This window comes from Trichophyton rubrum, assembly GCF_000151425.1.
Source record: "Trichophyton rubrum CBS 118892 genomic scaffold supercont2.3, whole genome shotgun sequence".
Classification (NCBI taxonomy): Eukaryota; Fungi; Ascomycota; class Eurotiomycetes; order Onygenales; family Arthrodermataceae; genus Trichophyton; species Trichophyton rubrum.
Window position 1 is genome coordinate 368,900 of NW_003456426.1, and position 19,345 is coordinate 388,244.

The 19,345-nt window shown below is 48.9% G+C and overlaps 12 protein-coding genes across 14 annotated transcripts; 6 read left to right on the plus strand and 6 right to left on the minus strand.

Annotated features, from left to right (window-relative positions):
- Positions 1 to 1,286: 1,286 nt before the first annotated feature.
- On the minus strand, positions 1,287 to 1,960 carry TERG_02851 (uncharacterized protein; the record flags this gene model as incomplete). The annotated part of the gene is made up of 2 exons (XM_047747977.1): positions 1,287 to 1,401; positions 1,458 to 1,960. The coding sequence occupies 2 exons, from the start codon at positions 1,958 to 1,960 to the stop codon at positions 1,287 to 1,289; spliced, it is 618 nt and encodes a 205-aa protein (XP_047603949.1).
- TERG_02853 (uncharacterized protein) lies at positions 1,627 to 6,483 on the plus strand (the record flags this gene model as incomplete). 3 transcript variants are annotated; one of them, XM_003235753.2, is made up of 4 exons in its annotated part: positions 4,941 to 5,069; positions 5,140 to 5,161; positions 5,223 to 5,718; positions 5,782 to 6,483. In XM_003235753.2, exons 1-4 carry the CDS (start codon positions 5,048 to 5,050, stop codon positions 6,481 to 6,483), a joined length of 1,242 nt encoding a protein of 413 aa, XP_003235801.1. In that variant the 5' UTR covers positions 4,941 to 5,047. The 3 variants fall into 3 exon arrangements, with proteins under 3 accessions (XP_047605755.1, XP_047605756.1, XP_003235801.1); XM_047749462.1 differs by having other exon boundaries at positions 4,908 to 5,161; XM_047749461.1 differs by having other exon boundaries at positions 1,627 to 5,718.
- Positions 2,530 to 4,281, minus strand: TERG_02852 (uncharacterized protein; the record flags this gene model as incomplete). The annotated part of the gene is made up of 1 exon (XM_003235752.1): positions 2,530 to 4,281. One exon carries the CDS (start codon positions 4,279 to 4,281, stop codon positions 2,530 to 2,532), a length of 1,752 nt encoding a protein of 583 aa, XP_003235800.1.
- A 258-nt stretch (positions 6,484 to 6,741) lies between the features above and the next one.
- Positions 6,742 to 7,655, minus strand: TERG_02854 (uncharacterized protein). The gene is made up of 4 exons (XM_003235754.2): positions 7,500 to 7,655; positions 7,390 to 7,428; positions 7,248 to 7,322; positions 6,742 to 7,188 (listed from the first exon to the last, which is right to left on the minus strand). The coding sequence occupies exons 1-4, from the start codon at positions 7,524 to 7,526 to the stop codon at positions 6,883 to 6,885; spliced, it is 447 nt and encodes a 148-aa protein (XP_003235802.1). The 5' UTR covers positions 7,527 to 7,655; the 3' UTR covers positions 6,742 to 6,882.
- Positions 7,656 to 7,998: 343 nt separating this feature from the next.
- On the plus strand, positions 7,999 to 8,495 carry TERG_02855 (vacuolar transporter chaperone 1; the record flags this gene model as incomplete). Its single annotated transcript, XM_003235755.1, has 2 exons — positions 7,999 to 8,032; positions 8,149 to 8,495. 2 exons carry the CDS (start codon positions 7,999 to 8,001, stop codon positions 8,493 to 8,495), a joined length of 381 nt encoding a protein of 126 aa, XP_003235803.1.
- Positions 8,496 to 10,002: 1,507 nt separating this feature from the next.
- On the plus strand, positions 10,003 to 12,245 carry TERG_02856 (uncharacterized protein; the record flags this gene model as incomplete). Its single annotated transcript, XM_003235756.2, has 1 exon — positions 10,003 to 12,245. Exon 1 carries the CDS (start codon positions 10,197 to 10,199, stop codon positions 12,243 to 12,245), a length of 2,049 nt encoding a protein of 682 aa, XP_003235804.1. The 5' UTR covers positions 10,003 to 10,196.
- Positions 12,246 to 12,848: 603 nt separating this feature from the next.
- On the plus strand, positions 12,849 to 13,656 carry TERG_02857 (uncharacterized protein; the record flags this gene model as incomplete). Its single annotated transcript, XM_003235757.1, has 4 exons — positions 12,849 to 12,905; positions 12,988 to 13,002; positions 13,066 to 13,479; positions 13,540 to 13,656. The coding sequence occupies 4 exons, from the start codon at positions 12,849 to 12,851 to the stop codon at positions 13,654 to 13,656; spliced, it is 603 nt and encodes a 200-aa protein (XP_003235805.1).
- A 240-nt stretch (positions 13,657 to 13,896) lies between these two features.
- On the minus strand, positions 13,897 to 14,523 carry TERG_02858 (mitochondrial 54S ribosomal protein YmL8; the record flags this gene model as incomplete). Its single annotated transcript, XM_003235758.1, has 2 exons — positions 13,897 to 14,229; positions 14,308 to 14,523. The coding sequence occupies 2 exons, from the start codon at positions 14,521 to 14,523 to the stop codon at positions 13,897 to 13,899; spliced, it is 549 nt and encodes a 182-aa protein (XP_003235806.1).
- Positions 14,524 to 14,808: 285 nt separating this feature from the next.
- Positions 14,809 to 15,214, plus strand: TERG_02859 (uncharacterized protein; the record flags this gene model as incomplete). The annotated part of the gene is made up of 2 exons (XM_003235759.1): positions 14,809 to 14,829; positions 14,885 to 15,214. 2 exons carry the CDS (start codon positions 14,809 to 14,811, stop codon positions 15,212 to 15,214), a joined length of 351 nt encoding a protein of 116 aa, XP_003235807.1.
- Positions 15,215 to 15,314: 100 nt separating this feature from the next.
- Positions 15,315 to 16,091, minus strand: TERG_02860 (uncharacterized protein; the record flags this gene model as incomplete). The annotated part of the gene is made up of 1 exon (XM_003235760.1): positions 15,315 to 16,091. One exon carries the CDS (start codon positions 16,089 to 16,091, stop codon positions 15,315 to 15,317), a length of 777 nt encoding a protein of 258 aa, XP_003235808.1.
- A 482-nt stretch (positions 16,092 to 16,573) lies between these two features.
- On the plus strand, positions 16,574 to 17,139 carry TERG_02861 (40S ribosomal protein S23; the record flags this gene model as incomplete). Its single annotated transcript, XM_003235761.1, has 2 exons — positions 16,574 to 16,832; positions 16,961 to 17,139. The coding sequence occupies 2 exons, from the start codon at positions 16,574 to 16,576 to the stop codon at positions 17,137 to 17,139; spliced, it is 438 nt and encodes a 145-aa protein (XP_003235809.1).
- A 380-nt stretch (positions 17,140 to 17,519) lies between these two features.
- TERG_02862 (uncharacterized protein) lies at positions 17,520 to 19,179 on the minus strand (the record flags this gene model as incomplete). The annotated part of the gene is made up of 3 exons (XM_003235762.2): positions 18,961 to 19,179; positions 17,648 to 18,904; positions 17,520 to 17,592 (listed from the first exon to the last, which is right to left on the minus strand). Exons 1-3 carry the CDS (start codon positions 19,056 to 19,058, stop codon positions 17,520 to 17,522), a joined length of 1,428 nt encoding a protein of 475 aa, XP_003235810.1. The 5' UTR covers positions 19,059 to 19,179.
- Between the last annotated feature and the right edge of the window lie 166 nt (positions 19,180 to 19,345).

Genomic DNA, 19,345 nt, shown 5'->3' on the forward strand with positions numbered 1-19,345 from the left:
ATCGATAGTTACCTAAATGAAGTCCGCCGTCGCCAACCGACAGGGCCGTATTACTTCGGAGGCTGGTCCGCTGGAGGTATTTTGGCCTACCGCGCCGCTCAAAAGCTGATTGAAACTGGTGAAAAAGTTCTCGATCTTATTCTGATCGACTCTCCTGTCCCAAGGGGGCTAGACAAGCTACCTCAGCACTTCTATGATCACTGCAGCAAGTACCAGGTATTCGGACACCGTGCTGGGCCGACCAAGGGCCATGCGAAGGCGCCAGCATGGCTCATTCCACACTTCAATGCCACAATTGACACCCTACATGATTACCATGCCTCCCCCCTTCCAGCTGGTAAAATGCCACGGACGACTATCATATGGGCGTGTGAGAGTGTAATTGATGGTGTTAACGTGCCCAAACTTCAGTCCCATCCCGACGATACACCAGGAATGAAGTTCTTGTCAGAAAAACGTACTGACTTTTCAGCAGCTGGGTGGGAGGCTGTCTTTCCAGGGGGTGAGATTATCTTAGAGCGTATAGAGCACGCTAACCACTTCTCCATGATGGTAAGTGCAGCAATCTGAGCATATTGGACATCATCCAGACCAGTAACTAACTGCATAACCATAACAGAAGGGAGAACATGCAGGCAAGCTAGCTGGCATCATCAAAGCTGCACTGGCATAAGCGAGTCCGACGAAATAGTTGCAACTAAGACGAAGGATAGATGACCCATGACTGGGGGCTTTGAAATTGTCATTTGTAGATATGACAATCGCATATAATCTCTTTCATTTTTATCCAGCTCTGTGCCGTAAGCAAATGGCTAGCGCTTTCATATAATGAACAGCCATCTTGTGTCAAGTATGCCGGGCGACCTCATGTAATCAGCCTAGGCATGGTCTACCCAGGAAAAGTAACAAAAACGAAATCTGTTACTTTTAGATAGTTCTCTAGATTGCCGGAATTGGGAATATCATGCAAGCTGACGTAAAGGTAGACGGCCAGATGAATTAACGTATTCTACAGTACTAAAAGCAGTTTGCTGGTCCAACCTGCTTTATGCGAGAGATTGCTTGTGTACCTGGGAATGGATGGCGCTGCTCATCGTGCTGGCAACCTTAGTGGTTTGTGGGGAGAGCGACGACGGCTCGATCCCTGGGTCAGATAATGATGCAACGCTATCATGGCATCGGATACTGTCTCCATCCTCCCATAAGATCCCACTGCTGTCGTCGTCATCAATAGTATCGGGAAAGACGTCCGCTGCTCCACTCAATGCTGTCAACCGCTGGAGGGTCTACTGGAGTTCGAGGAGATCCCAGCTTGGCAGGGGGTGGCTTTCGGGGTCACTGGTCGTTAGGACGATCTCTCGTCTAGATACAATCTCCTCGCCGGTACGAACATTCCAGGCCCTATAATCCTTGTTGATACTAATAAGATTCTCTGGTATCGTAGGATCGGTTAACACGCTAATATTTCGGGAAGGCTTCTGCAATGGCAGCCAGTAGAATTTGACAGTTCAGATCCTGTGCACTGGCGTTTTGCTGGAGGTATGGCCGGCTGCGACGTCGGCTGCTCGGCTTCGTCTCCGGGGGGTTCGCGGGTTAGTCCTGACCGTTTCTCCACGGCCGAGCGATGGAGAGAGCTTGACTGGCTCGGACTCGCGCGCAGGAGGCCTGATGGAGACTGTGGTGGTGAAGATGATGGCGAGCGTGACTCAAACCGCTCTCGCTGCGCTTTTTCACGAACAATGACTCCAAAGTCGGCAGTGATGGCGGGTATAAATTCTGCTCGTCCAGCTGACGCGATGATTTCTTCAAGCCGTTCAAGGTCTGCCAACCATAAACCGGCCCAGGACGAGGAGGGAAGCCCATTTGGCTGTCTCTCATCAAGTAAACTTTGTAAGGTAGTTAACAGTTGCAGCCTTCGCTCTGATCTAAACTCGGCATTCAAGCCGCCTTGGGTCGCCATGGCCACGTTCAATAATAGTATTAATTCAACGAACAATTACGGGATAGAAGTGACAAGAGGGTTAAAGAGAGGGACCTGATCTCGGGAGAAGGGGTCAACAGACACAAGAGTTTGTACGAGGACAAGTAGTAACTTGTAGGGCCAGAGCGCGGTTACGGGCATGTTGTAGTCAAGATATAAATAACTAGTTAGGTTATAGTTTATCGCTGATCCTTGCAAAGGTGCGATTAGTTAGCCGAAGTGTGGACCACGTGATACAGTCACCTGACGTTGACCGCACCTGGGCAGGCCTCAGCAGGCAAGGTTGAAGGTATAAGAATTCTATATAAAGAGTAAGAAGGTAAAAAGGAGATAGGTGTAAGAGGTAAGAAATAGAATAAGGTGAGGTGTGGCCTAGGAGTACCCAGATAGAATAGAGAATTTTACCCTATGAATACATTACTCTGTGTACCTAGTTAGGCGAGTGAACACGGGCATATAGGTAGGTAGATCCCTCAAAGGGTGGCATTTCAGCAATTAGGCAGTTCCACGGTAATAATACAATTAACAAGAAGCACATTGCAATCATCCTAATTTAAATCTCCAAGTTCCTGCACAAGCATCTGGCTACGCTCGTCATTGTCATCTTGACCAGGTTCAGACTCATTCTCAGCAGCCGGGGTTGCAGGTTGGGGCGCCGGGCAACGCCGACTGTTATCCAGCCAATTATACTTCTTCATACGCATACGGTTCAAGGCAGAAACAGCAGGCTTTGCGGTTACTGGTTTTTCGGCAGTAAGATCGATCCTTGCAGGCTCTGAGGCCACTGTTGTAGGCTTGGATGTTCCTTGATGAGAAGCAAGGTTTGCTGCCGTAGCCTTGGAGGCTACAGCGATTGCGGCATGATACTGCGTGAGGAGGTTGAGGTGGGCAGCTTCAAGGTTCCGAAACTTGTTGCGCCAGAGTTCCGCATCAGCTGTGGCTTCTTCAATTGCCTTGTTTTTGAAAGTTATCGACCGTTTCAGGAGGGTACATTCTTCCCTCATCTGTTGTGCCTTTGACTTTCCAGTAACAGGGTCAATGTCCCCCCACTGCGCAGAAAACCATGCAATTTTATCCCGCTCATATCTCATCCTATGCGCTATCCTGCGGTATTGGTTGATTCTGTGGTTAACTGTGCTGTCTGCTACTTCAACACACTTGACGTGAGCGACTGGAGTCGACGGTAGATAGCCTAGTGGTCCACCCATGCGAGGATAGGGTGAAATATATTTCTCTGCATTGCGGTGCGTAGTGAAAACCTGTCTGTACATGGAATTGAGTAGATCTTGGCTTCCGATATTGTTGTATTTTTTTATAATTTCTGATACTGGTTTTCGTACCCACGGCTTGAGAAAGACTGGCTCGGCACCCGGAGGGGATTCTGGGGGCGATAGGATCGAGGAGAAGACAGTATGACAGGGCCTTCCAGGAAGAGACAACGGTTGATGGATTGGAACTGGCGGCGGAACGGGTTCACCGGGAACTTCAACATCGTCAAACAAAGAGTCAACTGATGATTCACGTTCTCTTCGAGAATTATCATCAGGAATACATTGCGTGGGTGGCGAACGCAGGGCACGTTCCACAGTTATAGCTTGCGATACATTCTCCTGCTCATATGAGCGGCCCGTACGTTGAAGTAGAGCAAGATGTGACCCATTGTGAGAGGAAGCTATTGAGCCGTCGCTAGAGTGACAGGAAGTAGCATCGCAGAGGGTCGAAGGACTTGCAATTCGAATGGTTCCAGGAGTATTGGAGGGTGATTTGCACAGTCTTTTAGAAGTTTCACAGGTGTCGTCGGTACGGGCATTCGTGGCATCATCTATGCAATCAAAAGACCTTTTCAGCACATGCTTACCATCATCCAGTCCCGCTGTTAAGGCGCCCGTGTGTTCGTCGAGTGACGGTTGGTAACCGTGAGTTTCCGTATTTTCCGCCGCTGGGATTGTGTTGCCGTTCAGCGTAGTATCGTGTTGTAGTAGGCTACCATCGACATTATCGTTGCCTCCGTTTGAGGCTGTGAGTCTGTCCAAGGCATCCTGAAAATCACTTCCATCACCGAAAAGACCCAGATCAGAGAGTGAGTCAAGTCCCTCAGTAACGTATGGTTCAGCCGGAAACCCCCACAAGTGCTGCAGCTGTGGTTCAATTAAATGTGTAAGCTCTTGGCCTTGATTCATAGCTGGCTGAGAGTTGGGAGAGTTTTCTGTCCGCAGCTCATGAGGGCTTTGGATAGGAGAAAAACAGCAAGGAAGTGTCTGTAAAGAAGCATAAATACCTTCTGATGGCGAGGACTGCATCGTGTTCATAACACGGTGCAATCCTGCTGTGGCTTTTGATGCTATTCAATCCGTCACAAGGACTAATAGATCAGTCAAAAGGAGAAACAACAACCCCTCTCCGAGCCTGTAGCCGTAACTTAACAAGTCTGTAAGGGAAGCAAGATTCGAGACCAGTCCAAGCGGTCACTACTAATAGCCCCTGCTGTCCACTTGTTATGTTGCTCGGTCTAGCTGGTTGGTGTGGTTGAAGTTGTTGATGTTAATGTCGTGGAAGTCAAAGTTGAGTTCTGTCAATTTTTGTCCAGCAGATAGTCACATGACCAATGACCCTTGCGGTTACATAATACGTCGATTTAACTCGAACCTTTATTTATGGGCGTCGAAGGGATATTTACGGCCAATAACTCGCCATATAGCAATGAAATAGACTGTTTTTTTGGATGATAATATAGAGTTATGGAAGTTCTATTTACGGATAAATGTCTTTGGAATTTTAAATATTTATCACACCTAGATATCCAGGATAGATAATATGATGCCGGGTCCGATTGAATTGAGCGGCAAAATATTTCTCCGACTTCAGTCAACGCTCGGGCCACCTGCAGTATATCGAGATTCTTCCACGAGAAACCAAGAAGAAATATAGAAAGCTCTTGATGAACAGAGAGCTGTGAAGAAAGGAGAAAGCATAAGGAAGAAGGGTTTCCAAACAAGAACTGAGCTGTGATGAGCTTACTCCAGCTAAGAAAATAACAACTGAAGGTCCACGTCGCGCGTCGCAGCCATGAGTGTGATTCTTTGTACAGGTATGTCACCATCCCGCATTTTGATAAATATCTATCAATGCAGCTAACTGGCTGTCTGTGCTGGGTTTAGCGGGATATGACCATATTATCCGGTATGTCCAGCGGGTGTTGAACTATCTTAACCTTGAGACCGCGTAACTGACTTAATTCTAGATTTTGGGAGGCCCTATCAGGCATATGTTCCCGCACCATCCAGCACCCAGAGTCCCAGGTCAACCGGCTATGCATCACCCCAGATAAACGCTTTGTTGCCGCCGCGGGCAGGCATCGAGTGTACCTTTACGATATCCGATCTACAAACCCAAACCCAGTGATGAAGTTTGATGGACATACAAATAATATCACTGGCGTCGCATTCCACTGTGAAGGAAAATGGATGGTGACCAGCTCCGAGGACTGCACGGTGAAGGTGTGGGATGTTAGGTCTGGGACACTACAGAGGAATTATACTCACAAAGCCCCTGTGAACGATGTGGTTATTCATCCCAACCAAGGTGAATTGATTAGCGGAGATGGCTCTGGCTTTATCCGGGTCTGGGATCTGGGAGAAAGCAGATGTACCCACCAATTGATACCCGAGGAAGATGTGTCTGTGGCTAGTGTTAGCGTTGCCAGTGATGGATCTTTACTGTGTGCTGGAAATAACAAGGTATGAGTTTTCTTCAGCTGGTATATTTGTATGAACCTTGCTTACCAGGTAACACTGTAACAGGGAAACGTATACCTCTGGAGAATGTTGCAGAATCAAGATGAAACAAGCATTGTCCCCGTTGCGACTTTCCAAGCGCATAAGGACTATCTGACTAGAGTACTACTCTCGCCAGACGTCAAGCATTTGGCAACCTGCTCAGCAGATCATACAGCCAAGGTTTGGTCCTTAGATCCAGAATATGGGCCAGCAAAAATGGCCGCTGCCGCCAGGGAGAAGGCAGCCAAGGAAGCCGCCCAAAAAACTCCTGGACCCGCCTCCGCTGCTACTTCTGTTACTGCTTCTCCAAACGGACAAAAAGGTGAAGCCATAAAGACACCGCCCAAGACCCGAACAGAATGGAATGGAAAGGGGTCTCCAGCCAGCGGTTCAATCATCGCATCTGGCGGAAGTACAGAAATATCTGCCTCGGAACTTACCCAGAATGATAGCTTTGTTTCGGATCAGCCATTTTCTTCTTTTCTTGATGGACCACCTATGGACCACACCACAAATACGCTTTTCCTGGAAACTACATTAGCCAGTCATCAAAGATGGGTATGGGACTGTGCTTTCTCGGCTGACTCTGCATACCTGGTTACAGTGTCTAGTGATCATTGTGCACGTCTATGGGAGCTTTCGTCAGGGCAGATCATCCGGCAGTATCAAGGCCATCATCGTGGCGCGGTCTGCGTTGCCCTGAATGATTACTCCGAGCCGCGGTAGACGGTATTTTCTTCGATTGAAGCTAGGTTGTATACCTTTTTGATGCCTATCTACATCTCTCTCTCTCTTTGAGTAATCATGTTCTAGCCTGGCGTTGAATGTATGGTGGCGTTGCTATCGATATTTTGTTGGTGTATGGAGGAATTGATTGTATGTATGATTGATTTAACACATCAGAAATGAAATAAGTTCAATATATAGTTCTATCTTGCAACAGTAGTAGGCATTCAAAAGCAGCGATTACATCTTAAAAGATCTACGTAATAGAAGTAATGACCATTATCCTATGTAATCATTTATGCTCCCAAAAAAATTCACCACATTTCCATCCAGGAGAATTCAAATTTTATACCGTTCCAAGACCTAAAACAAGAACACAGCACGTTTCCCCCATAGGATTCATCTCAGAGAGCCAAACCAGACAATGTTCAACACTAGGTCCATCCCCTTCTCCTCGGCCACAGGATGTTTATACGTCCACATGCCGTCATGCTTGGTATCCCAGTATGCGCCTGATGCACAGTGCATGCCTCGTCGTCCTCGAGCTTCAACATTAGTGGAGCCTTCCTTGCTTGAGAATCCTTGCTGAATGATCGTGCACGTAACGTTGAATCGATATGTGGGTTTAGGGTCAGGTTTGCTCTCCTCTCCCTTATCCGCCTCCTCTGAGGAGATGGATGATATGAGTGATCGAAGGACTTGGTTCTATATCCAGTGTTAGTCAGCTGGGTTATTGAGCAACGAAAAAACTAGATAAGACGAACTATAATCTGTGCGCTCCATTCGGAGACCTTTTCATGTTCATACTGCTCGACACCCTCGAGTGTGGAGTCGCATGCCTGAGTGCGTTAGTAACTTGTAGCGGGGCGAAGGAGATCTGGGCGGGAGAGTGAGAGGTCTGAATACCTCAGCAGCGATCTTGGAAAGCTGTTCCACAGGAATTGGCTATAAGTCATGGTTGCGAGCGGTCAGTAAGGGGCCCGTGGATGCTTAGCAGGACACAGGGGTAACCATACCGAGCTGGAGTGCGGTTCAACTGCCATGACTCCGGCGGTCCTGCGCGAGGTTAAATGAGGGTATTCGACTATACGGATGAAGACAATTGACCGCCGCAGCGATACGCAACTTGTATCTCTCTCGATCACTGGTAAGACTAGCAACTTTTCTCCTCGTCGTCTTGTTTACTTGTGAGAATAACAATGGATTATGTAACTGCCCGTTTGTGTATAATTAGCTTTGAGTTATGTAATACTGTGTTTGGACCGCTTTGTCAAATTAGTAAGTAATAATCATGTGACAGCTACTTAATTGCCACGTGATGGATTTTTGTCCCGAAGTGGCAAGAAGCAAAAGAAGCTTTTCGAGAGAGTCGAAGAAGCCGAAGAAAAAACCATCGACGACGCGAGATTCAGCTGGAGTTTTGACTGCCTTTACATATCTACAGCCGAGTGTTCGACAGATACGTCTGACCGGGTGAACCCGCCACCCCTCGATTGTCTTTTGCCGCCAGTCACCATGTCAAGCCAGCCCCTCCTACAGTCCGCTCCAGGTAAGTTGCCGATTGGACCAGAACTAGCTGCCACAGAAGGGCAGCAAGCAGAGCACAAAAGAATGGATAAAGGGTTGAAAGCTAACCACTGAGGTGAACGATGATGATAAACACAGGCAAGAGAATTGCGTTGCCAACTCGCGTCGAGCCAAAGGTCTTCTTCGCCAACGAGCGAACGTTCCTCTCATGGCTCAACTTCACGATCATCCTCGGCGGCCTGGCTATTGGCCTGCTTAACTTCGGCGACCGCGTAGGCCAGATCAGTGCTGCACTCTTCACATTCGTGGCAATGGCTTCGATGATATATGCGCTAGTGACGTTTCACTGGCGAGCGCAGAGTATTAGGAGACGCGGGCAGAGCGGTTTCGACGACCGGTTTGGGCCTACGGTGCTGGCTGTTGCATTGCTGGCCGCTGTCGTTGTCAATTTCGTCCTCAGGTTCAAGCAGGGTGGCGCTAAATAGATGCATTCGAGATGAATTGCAATCGACGCACTAGTTTTTGGAATACTTCGGACGTTGGTTTGTCTGGTTGGATTTGTCTGTCTATGCTGGTGATTTAGGTGATTGGGTTTCTATACGTGTACCTGTACTTGATGACTTTTGTTCTGTTCTGCTTTAGCTTGCGATGTGCGTTCCCAGCGGTATAAAGATTCATTTATAATACAGCTGAACGGGCGAGCAGCTGTCGGCCATCGTGACGGTCTCTTTATCAATTCTCAGTTTTGGCAGCCTTGCGTTGATATGTACGAAGCCTTGCACGTCCGCTTGCCTTCCGATTGGCTAGGGAAGCGCCATAATAAAGATATTATATCATCCTGCATAAAGCCATTTTCTCTATCCATTCCATTTCCCGTGCATTGTTGGATTTCTGTTAATATTATCTCACTTGACTATAGATATTATGTCTTTAGCTGTATTAGGCATAGCAAACAGTAATATATGCAGTATTACGGGGTACCAACTTTCAAATTGACTGAAGTACTCTCTCCTGTGCAGTAATCAAAGCTGTTGCTCAGGTTGGGTTTATATATTATATGTCCCGCTATGTCGATACCCCCAACTGTCTAAGTATATGGCACCCTGTTTAATGTAGCATACCAATACGACGACATTCAGGCAGTGTATGTAGTGAGCTCTGGGGCAGTTATTCCCGAATATCCCCTTTATATATCATATCTTAGCAAACTTACACAGTTACATCCTATAATGAGTGACCATCTATTGTCATATACATGCCGGATAAGTCGATTGGAAGGTCATCAACAAAACAACAACATGTAAAACCGTTTAGGCATATTCCAGGTACTATCTCACTCTATAATCTCCTGTTAAGTGTTATTATCGTCTGCTTCTTCTCTTTTTCAAGCCGAAGCAAATATAGAGAAAAAAAAAAATAAATAAAAAAAGCAAAAGCTCGAGCCATGCTTAGTCATCACCCCCCTTGCTGTGTTATTCATTACTTTAATTCAACTTCTTCACTCTGCGTCTATGACTTCACCACCCGGAGTCTCTACCATCACCGTCCTGCCTCTGTATCTCCCTGGCTGCTGGTACGATTGAGACAATCGCACATCCCTCTTCTTGCCTCACTATCGCTGCGCTGGGGTGGCCGCTGCGCTGCAGGTCGTTAGTTCATCAGCTAGCTTGCATCTATCTCCCCTGGCCAAGCCAAACGTCACCAGCCAGCCCGACCGTCCGAGACCCAAGACAACGCAACCTCGAACCTCAAAACCGCCAACTTGCGCGCCCTTCGATACCACGGCCAGCGCTTCCTGACAGCGCTTCTCACAGTCCTCTGCCCGGCTTCTTGACACCGCCTGTAGCGATCTCTCGTCTCTGGTCGGCCTTGAAGTGTCCGGACACGTCGCCGCCGAGGCAGCGACGCTCAGGTCGTACCTGAAACAGCCCGTTTTTCCGCGCGGCACCGGTTTCTTTCCACCTCTCTACAGCTCGGTCGTCCCGGTGAAGACAGATATTGCGGTGTTCAAGAGAAAGAGGCTCGCAAGAGACGCCTGGGCGCTCTAAAGACACCGTTCCTGATTGCCCTGGTGGCCCCCTAGAGCCAGCCTGCATGTGGTGCCCTAGACGTTGATACATTTGTTACGTACCGGAGAACTCGACGATACACAGCTGTCTCCTCTCTGCAAGGCGCTTTCATATGGCATGTTCCGTCTGCTACCCTGGTCTTCCATTGCTAGGGTTCAACAGGTAACGGGCACTGTGCAGAAGCACCCAGTCAAGGAGATGGCCGTACGAGAACAGAACCCGTCATCATCACAGCTGCAGTCGCAGTCGCAGTCGCAGACACTGAAGCGGAAAAGGTCCGATTCTGCTGGATCAGAAGTGACTTCGCAGGATGCCGCTGGCGACTCCAAGATAGCTGCTCTACATAAGTCAACAGCGCCTGCAGATAACGACATCATAGCCCAGTCAAGAGACGTTGCGGAGTCCGGGCTAGACCCGGACTACGACCTAGCTACCAAACTGGCAAGCAAAGCCAATATACCCGAACTACATGACCTCCGGCAGCCCATAGCGGCGCGAACCATGGATACCGAAGAGCTGCGTCAGACCCTGGAGTCACAGCTCAGCCTTGAAGTTTTGCTCAAGCACGATGAACTACGCATGATAGAGCAGGAGATGGCAAAGTGTCAGGTTGCGCTCGAGCAGCTGCGTCGTTGCGGTGAGATTCCATACCCTGGATCTGGCCTGACAGGGCCTCTAGCGGCCGTTAGCAACGGCTCTGGACCAGCCGTCATGCCACCGCGCAGCAGCCCTCGTCCTCCAGCCTCTCCTTCTCCCTGGGGTACCAATGATGGAGCGTATACCCGGCATTACGCACGATGGCTTCTTCCGGATCCGCGATTCGATGGTGGAGAGGTCGAGGCAGTGCCGCTGCCTTCTAGGGCTGGCAAGAGCCCCGTGGTAGATGGACGAACGACTCGCGCATCATGGGCTGATGCAACCACGGCTTCTTCGCGCTCTCATCGTGGCACTGCTGGTGCGAAACTACAAGCTCTTTCAAGTGGATACCCTCCTCCGAAAGACAAGGCCGGCCCGATGATCATTAAACGCAAGACGGACGGCCTTTTTGTGAAGCTGGTCTGTCTTGACTGCAGGCGTGATAACTTCTCCAGCACACAGGGATTTATCAATCACTGCCGGATAGCGCATAACCGCAGTTTTGCCAGCCACGATGCCGCAGCAGCAGCCTCCGGTGAGCCTGTTGAGGTGGATGAGGCGGGTACTGTTGTAGGTGGGCAGAGTGAACCGCCTGCTGCTGGTCCCGCTGGCTATGTTCATCCGTTGATTCGGTCTGCTCTCCTCACTGATCCTGCGAAAGGGGCAAAACACAGTAATCAGCAGATCAAGGCCAGCACTAACCCTATCCAATCCGTTAATGCTTCGCCTCAACTACAACCCAAATCAAGCACTCCAAGACGAGGTCCTAAAAAGCCCGATGTCTCTCCCGCTTCTACTTTCAAGGCATCGCCTCAGACACCTCACTTATCATCCCTCATGCTCTGGAAGGGTATCGATATCGATCTATCCCACGTTGTGAACGATGCCCTTACCAAGCCAGATGTCGACATGTTCCTCTCAGATGAAAACTCAGACAGCGAAGCAGATGAAAACACTTCACACGGGCAGACAAGTTCTCAGCTAAGCATCCGGAATAATAGACTGCCTAGCCGCACCGTTTATGCATCCTCCCAGCCTCAACGACCCGGCAGCCGCAAGGGACTGGACAAACGAAGCGGTCCCGCGCGTCGCTCACCTGGACCGTTGCACACATCGACATCGCCAACTCTTTACTCCTCAGGAATAGCAGCGGGGCGGCATCCGGAACCCGATCGAGACATGGATCTGACAGGATCCAATTCACCCAACCTCAGCCCTAATACTGTCGAGTCAAACCAGGCCCCTAGCCTCGTAAGCGACGACGGCGAATACGAAGCTCCCTCCGAATCCGAGAGTCCTAGCCCTAGCTCCTCTGATTCTGAGGACGAAGGAAATACATTCGATGATGTCAAGGTTCAGGACGGAGATGATCCAAGTGCCGACTCGAATGCTTCGAATCCAACAACGGGGCATATCTCGGGTCCAGCGAAGCATCATGCTAGACCACCCATACCTACTACACCAACCAGACGGCATACCGTCGGCAGGAAAGACGAGTTGAAAACTAAGAATGCAAAGAGGCATCGATAAAAAATGCCTCCAAACTGAACCGAGCATGTATAGATGCTGCATAACAACCCTTTTTTTGCTCCATTTCATTTTATATTCTTTCCATTAGAGTGTTTGATCAAGCATTGCATGCTTCCCTTATGACTATCTTAACGACCTTGTCTATTGCTTTTCCTATTTTCCTGCTTATCTCCCCCGATTACAAGTCAGAATAGCGGAACACTTGAACCTCCTTTAATTTGGGCGCGTCTATGGTGTTGGCTGTTCTCTATCCCTTTCTGCCTTCACCCCTATACAAATTCTTAATATTCCTAACTTTCTTGTGAGGCCAATAGCTCTACTCACTATATTACTTCCCATCCTCCTTCATTTATGTGGATATATTAAATACAGAAGAGATTGTTTTATGCTTACCATCAACTTTCAACTCACCCCTCTTTGATCTCCTGTAGATGTTTATGACTATGAAGCTACAGCCAAATTCCACTCACGTGATGATAGCTCGAAAAGTGACGTTTTGATAAGATGAAGAAGATGCCAAAGACAAGAACAAGCAAATATAACCAGATACTAGCCTGACGAACCCATATAATGGGATATTGACGCCGATATTGATGATATACAATGACATCACGCCTCGTCCTGGTCATAGGTGACCTCTTCATTCCCGACAGAGCACCAGTAAGCAGCTCTATTGAAGCCTGGCGCAACTACGTACGACAATAACAATACTAATATATCCTCATCCTTCTGTTGCCCACAGGATATCCCAGCAAAGGTATGTCAATTCATCTTGTCTCTGTCCCTATCGCTGTCTTCTACTGGCTAACATCTTGTATAGTTCAAGAAACTCCTCACACCTGGCAAGATCGGCCAGATCTTATGCCTAGGCAACCTTACAGATCGCGACACATATGAATTTCTCCGCCAAATAGCACCGGACCTGCAGGTCGTCAAGGGCGACTTTGACGTCGATGCTCCGAATCTTCCTCTAGCTAAGGTTGTCACGCACGGTAGCCTACGCATAGGTTTCACGCATGGCCACACGATTATCCCGCAGGGCGATTCAGAAGCGTTGCTGATCGCAGCTAGACAGATGGATGTTGATATACTACTTTGGGGAGGCACGCACAAATTCGAAGCATATGAGATGGAAGGAAGGTACTTTGTTAACCCTGGCAGTGCAACGGGGGCGTTTACTACATCTAGGGTGTCGAAAGGGGAGGAGCCAACTCCGAGTTTCTGCTTGATGGATGTAAGTGTTTACCTGCCGCTAATCTTCGTAGTGTATGGGATTGCTTACGGTTTGGCGTAGGTGCAAGGAGATGTTCTTGTGCTGTATGTCTATCAGATACGGGTGGACGAGCAAGGGGCCGAGAATGTGGTGGTAGAAAAGGTGTCCTTCCGGAAACAAATCTCCCAACCGGCGTAACACTCATTAGATATAATGATATCCTTGAGGTTGCGATGCGAGGGCCGACAGCTGAGCGTTCAGATAATAGACATTTGACGAACAAATCATAATATACAAATATATAAGTCAACCAACCTGCCAACCCAGCAGCAGTGTCAAGTCAGGAGACATCTAGAGTCAATTACCATAAAAATACAAGCCCAGCACGCCATGAAACAGAGCCAACGAGCAAGCACATAAATGCAAAAAAGTGGCCGCTCAGCTTCGACGGTCTTTCTTCTCATTGAATAATCTTTCCACTTCCTTCTCCAGCGCGGCTTGTCCGTCAGGTCTGAACCTCGTCACCTTCTCCACATTCTTGGCTGTGATTTCATTCATTACTTCTTCTCCTGAGGCTCGCTGGTGAGCAAGTGTTCTGGCGGTCATGGCAAATCGCATATCTCGCTTGCCATCCACCAGCTCGAGAATGGCGGAGGGGGCCTGGTCTGATTTTTTGGGCTCAATGCGCAGTACTCGGGTGTAACCACCTGGTCGATCCATATATCGTTCTCGAAGAGGTCCAAAGAGCTTAGGTAGCATCTTATGTGGTGCCTATCCGATGTTAGTTTTCTTGATCACGGCTAAGGTGTTGAAACATCGTGCTCCAGCTTCCCACCCTGACGGACGTACAAAGAAATAAGTCATGGCCCTGTTCCGACTGGCCTCTGTATTCTTTTTTCCAAGCGTAATCAGCTTCTCCGCCAGCCGCTGAGCCTCTTTTGCCTTGGGCCATGTCGTTGTTATCGACTCATGTGTGAAGAGAGACGTGACTAGATTTCGAAGCAGGGCCCGTCGGTGTGAAGACTTGCGCCCTAAATGTCGATATTTCATTGCACCGCCAGCCATTGTGAAGGCTGTGTATCGTTAAAAGCAAGTCTGACGGCGTTTGCAGCTTAATTGGTGGTGATAAAGTCGATTTAGTTGCCTCCTTGAAGATTTGATGAAGCTTGGATTGAACAAAAAATTGTCAGCAGAGAAAAAAGTCTTGGCAGATTATTTGCCGTTCAACGGCCAAACAAAACTATCTCGGAGAACCAAAAGAACATCCACAGACGACGAGATCAATTAAAGAAGAAAATGGTCTGAAGAGCATACGGGTGGTTCTACCACTTGATTGCTGATATCACAAGAATGGGTTTTATTGCTGGCTTCGTACGTTTTGCTGCAATCATCCATGGATTTACTGCCTGTACTAACCGCATTACAGGCTGGCGGGCTTGCTCTCACCTACTCTATCATCCAGCTGACGATGCTAAAACAGCTTTCCGATAGACAGCGGCAGCAAGATCTTCTTCGGGAACAGATTGATTCTCTGAACAACATGTCTATGCCGGCTACTGCCACACACAACGTGCGCGATGAGGTGGACTATGCTGCAGCACTGGCACGACGAGGCTACGCACCACCTGAGGGGCCAACGATTGTTGATACATGGAAAATGAGATGGAATGAAGAGGTGAAGTCAATGGCACGGAGCATCCATGAGTTCAGCTGGGAGGACATAAGGGAGGCGTTCAGAAAGGCGCGTGGAGGGTAGTTATACCTTTTTGAGTGTATTGTACATGTATAATACCTGGGACCCATAATATCCGGCTATGACAAAATCTCTACGCGACGAAGGTAGAGAATAGAGTATGTCAGTCATCTGCATCAGCAGGTGCTTTCTGCTCAGCTCTTGAACCAATGGAGGACTGTTTACTCCCGCTATCAGCCCAAATCTCCTTACTTTTACTCACAACCTCACGCATCGTCTCTGCCACATCTTCCAGCTTCGCCACGACGTCCAGTACACCATTGCTCACTCGCTCAAAGTACCTGTCATTGGCTTCCCTCCGCTTTCGAGCGTGCGTGATATCCTTCTCAGTCTTCTCGTCCAGGACTTCCCGTGGTTTGTTTTGTTCTATCTCCATCACAGTTGTGTTTCCACTCAACGAGTTATTATTATTGTTGTTGTTGCCGCTGTTGTTAGGTACTTCCTCGCCCTCCGTTCTGCCCCATGCCTGAGCCAGCGCGAGCTGCTTGGCTCGTAGACTCTCCACGACTTCCGGGTGATATGAGCCAAACATACGGCTGCCTCCAGTAGCTGCAAGCTCTACCTCGGCGAGAGCACTCTGCATCTGGTCCCAGAGGGCGTCTGCCCCTTCTGCCGGCCGCGGAGGTGCTGCATCCTGCTGGGTTCGCGGGTGGGTTAGGTTCAGGTCTCGGACGCTCTGGATATCATGGATATCGTGTATATCGTGGAGGTCTCGGATGCTCTTCAGAATGGAGGCGTGAGTCGAAGATGTCTGGGGTACTGTGCCTGTTGCTGTTCCTGGGCCCGTCCTGGCGTTGGCGAGAGACGCCCTGGAAGTGTTCTGAGACGGCGTCTGGATGACTATCCTCCTCCCTTGCCTAGAAGAGCCACTCTGCGACATCCTCTAAAGCTATCTCATGCCTTCACCCGTTTACTTTTATCTTCATCTTGCCCTAGCTCGATATCTCTCTCGTCTTTCTGTCTTTCTGTCTCCGTCGTCGTCTTCTTTCTCCCTCTTTCGCGTTTGCTTCGCTCGTGGTCCAGACTTGCTTATGTAAGTGCTTATTAAGCCATGACTCATTCCTTAGTCACTGAGTGTATATTACTAATATCTTACTCATCTACCTCGCTTACCAAACGCACTTTGAGCGAACACCAAAAAAAAAACCACCAAAACTTCATTGTCGGCGGAGAAAAAAGACGTTTCGACACCAACGACACTTGACAACGCAACGAAGCTACAGACAACAGCTCGTTGGTCTTTTCATCCCTGACAACATCCTATCGTATGTGGAAAATTTGAAGCTCTGATATCAAGCAGATTGATTCTCCGACTTACAATTTACCCCGTGCAGCGAGCTATAGATACGTTAATACGTCGAGATGGGAAAAGGCAAGCCGCGTGGTCTTAACGCCGCCCGCAAGCTGCGAAACCATCGCCGCGAGGGTCGTTGGGCCGATTTGCACTACAAGAAGCGTCTCCTAGGAACTGCTTTCAAGTCCTCTCCCTTCGGTGGATCGTCACACGCCAAAGGAATTGTCATAGAAAAAGTTGGTGTCGAAGCCAAGCAGCCCAACTCTGCTATTCGAAAGTGTGTCAAGGTTCAGCTTGTCAAGAACGGAAAGAAAGTCACTGCTTTCGGTACGTCGATCTTTTATTCAATTGTTAGGCGTTGTCCGGATCATGTTTTGACGAGGGTGGAGGGGTGCGGGTGATTAAGAGTGGCGTGGTATGCTGAGTGTGAGCATGGCTAATTAATGGCGCTCTAGTTCCCAATGACGGTTGCTTGAACTTCGTTGACGAGAACGACGAGGTGCTGCTTGCTGGTTTCGGTCGTAAGGGCAAGGCCAAGGGTGATATTCCCGGTGTGCGATTCAAGGTCGTCAAGGTCTCTGGTGTCGGTCTGTCTGCTCTGTGGAAGGAGAAGAAGGAGAAGCCACGATCTTAGACGGGTTTCTTAATTTCGTGGTTGCGGGCGAGATGGCGTGGTTGTTTACGTGAGGATACACAGCCTGGTTTGGGTCGATGGCTATGGCTACGGCTATGGATCCGGAACAATACAGAAGGGGCTGCTAATTGCTACGAATTCTACGGTTATGTGAAGGATGAAACTCCCCTGCTGGGCATACGATACAATTGCTTTTGACAGAGACCGAGATTTCTTGATCACAGTAAATGTGGAATCCTTGTGCATTCGCTCGATTTAAATCAGTAGCTCAGGTGCAAGTTAACAAAAATTCCATTTTTCTCTTCAACGTCGGTCCCGTTGCTCATGCCTCATGTTCGTCTGGATATGGATCTTAATCTCGCGGGGGGATAATTCAACGATTAGAAAGTGATGTCCTCTGTCCGGTAGTGGTCTGATACAATGCGGTACAAATATGACGGAGCGTGCGCACCCCTGAACATCAAAGTCAGCCAATAATCACAACTAAAGGGTTATAAGTGATACTCACACGTTGGTAATGTAGAGATCAACAAGTTCGGGCGGCACATAGTCGTATAGCGGGTTCATCACGTCGACCTTCTCTGCCACATCGCTATGCATATAATCTGCAACCGCACTGGCGTCTCCATACTCGATAAGAGCCTCATAGTCGAACGGGTAGACAGGGCTGAGCTTGTATATTCCACTAACTACCACTACAGGCGTCTTGTGTACCTTGGCAGCGCTAGCAACGACTCGAGATCCAGCTGCGGCTACAAGGCCGCCATTTGCGAGCACAGAGTGAGTGCCCAGGATGACCTTGTTGACTCGTGACATGAGTGCAAACACAGCCGAGTCAGGGATGAGTATGACTGTGATGCCCAGTGCAATCAGAGGCTTTTGGAACGAGTCCGTTGCAAGGCCTTCTTCGTCGCCCGTCAGGGTTCCAGTGACTGCAGCATGACTGTCCTTGTGGCTGTTGGGATAAGATTCCACGTGTATGACGGTAAACTTGCGGCGAGCAGCTGCCTTGAGAAGGAATTTCTGAACCGAGACAGATGATTCATATGTAAGGATTATTTCATTTGAGTGAATGTGTTCGAGTGCATAGGCCGCGATCTGGTCGTCAACTTGGTGCAGTTCATCCACGATCTCAGTTATACCGTCCAGGACTTCAGCTTTAAAGTCCTTTATGTCGCTGGCCTCTGCATCATCTCCTTCAGAGGGCTGCTCCGGTTCTGGTTCTGATACGACGGGAGATGATTCAGGCTGGGCGGTCTCTTCTGGCTCAGGTTCAGAAAGGAGATTGAACATGGATATCACTGGTGTGCTCATCACTCCAGAAAAGGATGGATGGGTCATGAGCGCTGGCCGGGATAAGTACCGTCCATTCGCATCAAAGGGGGACAGGCCTTTGATCTCCTGGTTATTACCTCGTCTCCGGGAGTATGGAGTATGCCGTGAGCGTGTACCCGCATGTCCACGGCTTGACTGAGTTAGAGATTTGTATTGTTGCTGCTGCTGATGTGACCCCTTCTGTGAGGTGGGCTCCTTGAACCGGCTATCCTCTGACTCATCTCTAATTAAACCAAGTACTCGACGGACAATGTTTCCTACGACCATCTCTCTGGGCTGAGCAGCTACAATGAGTCTGCCAACCTGCTGGACTCGCTCTATCAGCTGCTCCGGCGAAGATACCCGGTGTGTAGAGACGACCCGCATGAGCAGGTAGACTGTAGCAACCGCACATGAGTGCGACTGACGTATTTGTCTCCGTTTAAGCAGGCTATATACCTTTGTCAGTCAAGGTGCCATTTTTGAACCGGGGTGATATGTACGGACGATATGAGAGTTTCTATAGACGATTCGATCGAGTTGATCTTGAGATTGCGCAGGAAGGTCGAGAGCCCTGGAGACAAGGATACCGTCGTAGATGTCATCTTATATGCGTATGTCTATAGTACGGTCTCTATTAGCCTTGTTTCTTTTGTGAATTCGCAGTTGTTGCGGTAGCTATCTAGGGATGCCGTCAGTGATGACTCAAAAAGTACACCTCTTTCTCCGCGCCCAACGGCCAATTCTGCACTCCCGCGCCAGCAACTCACCTGTTCAACCAGCCTGCTGCCTGCGGCATACGGTATTATGCGTAGAATCGAAGTCGCAATCACTGCAAGTCGCAAGAATCTGCTTTGCCCGCAGGAAGAAAAATAATAAAAAGCGAAAGACA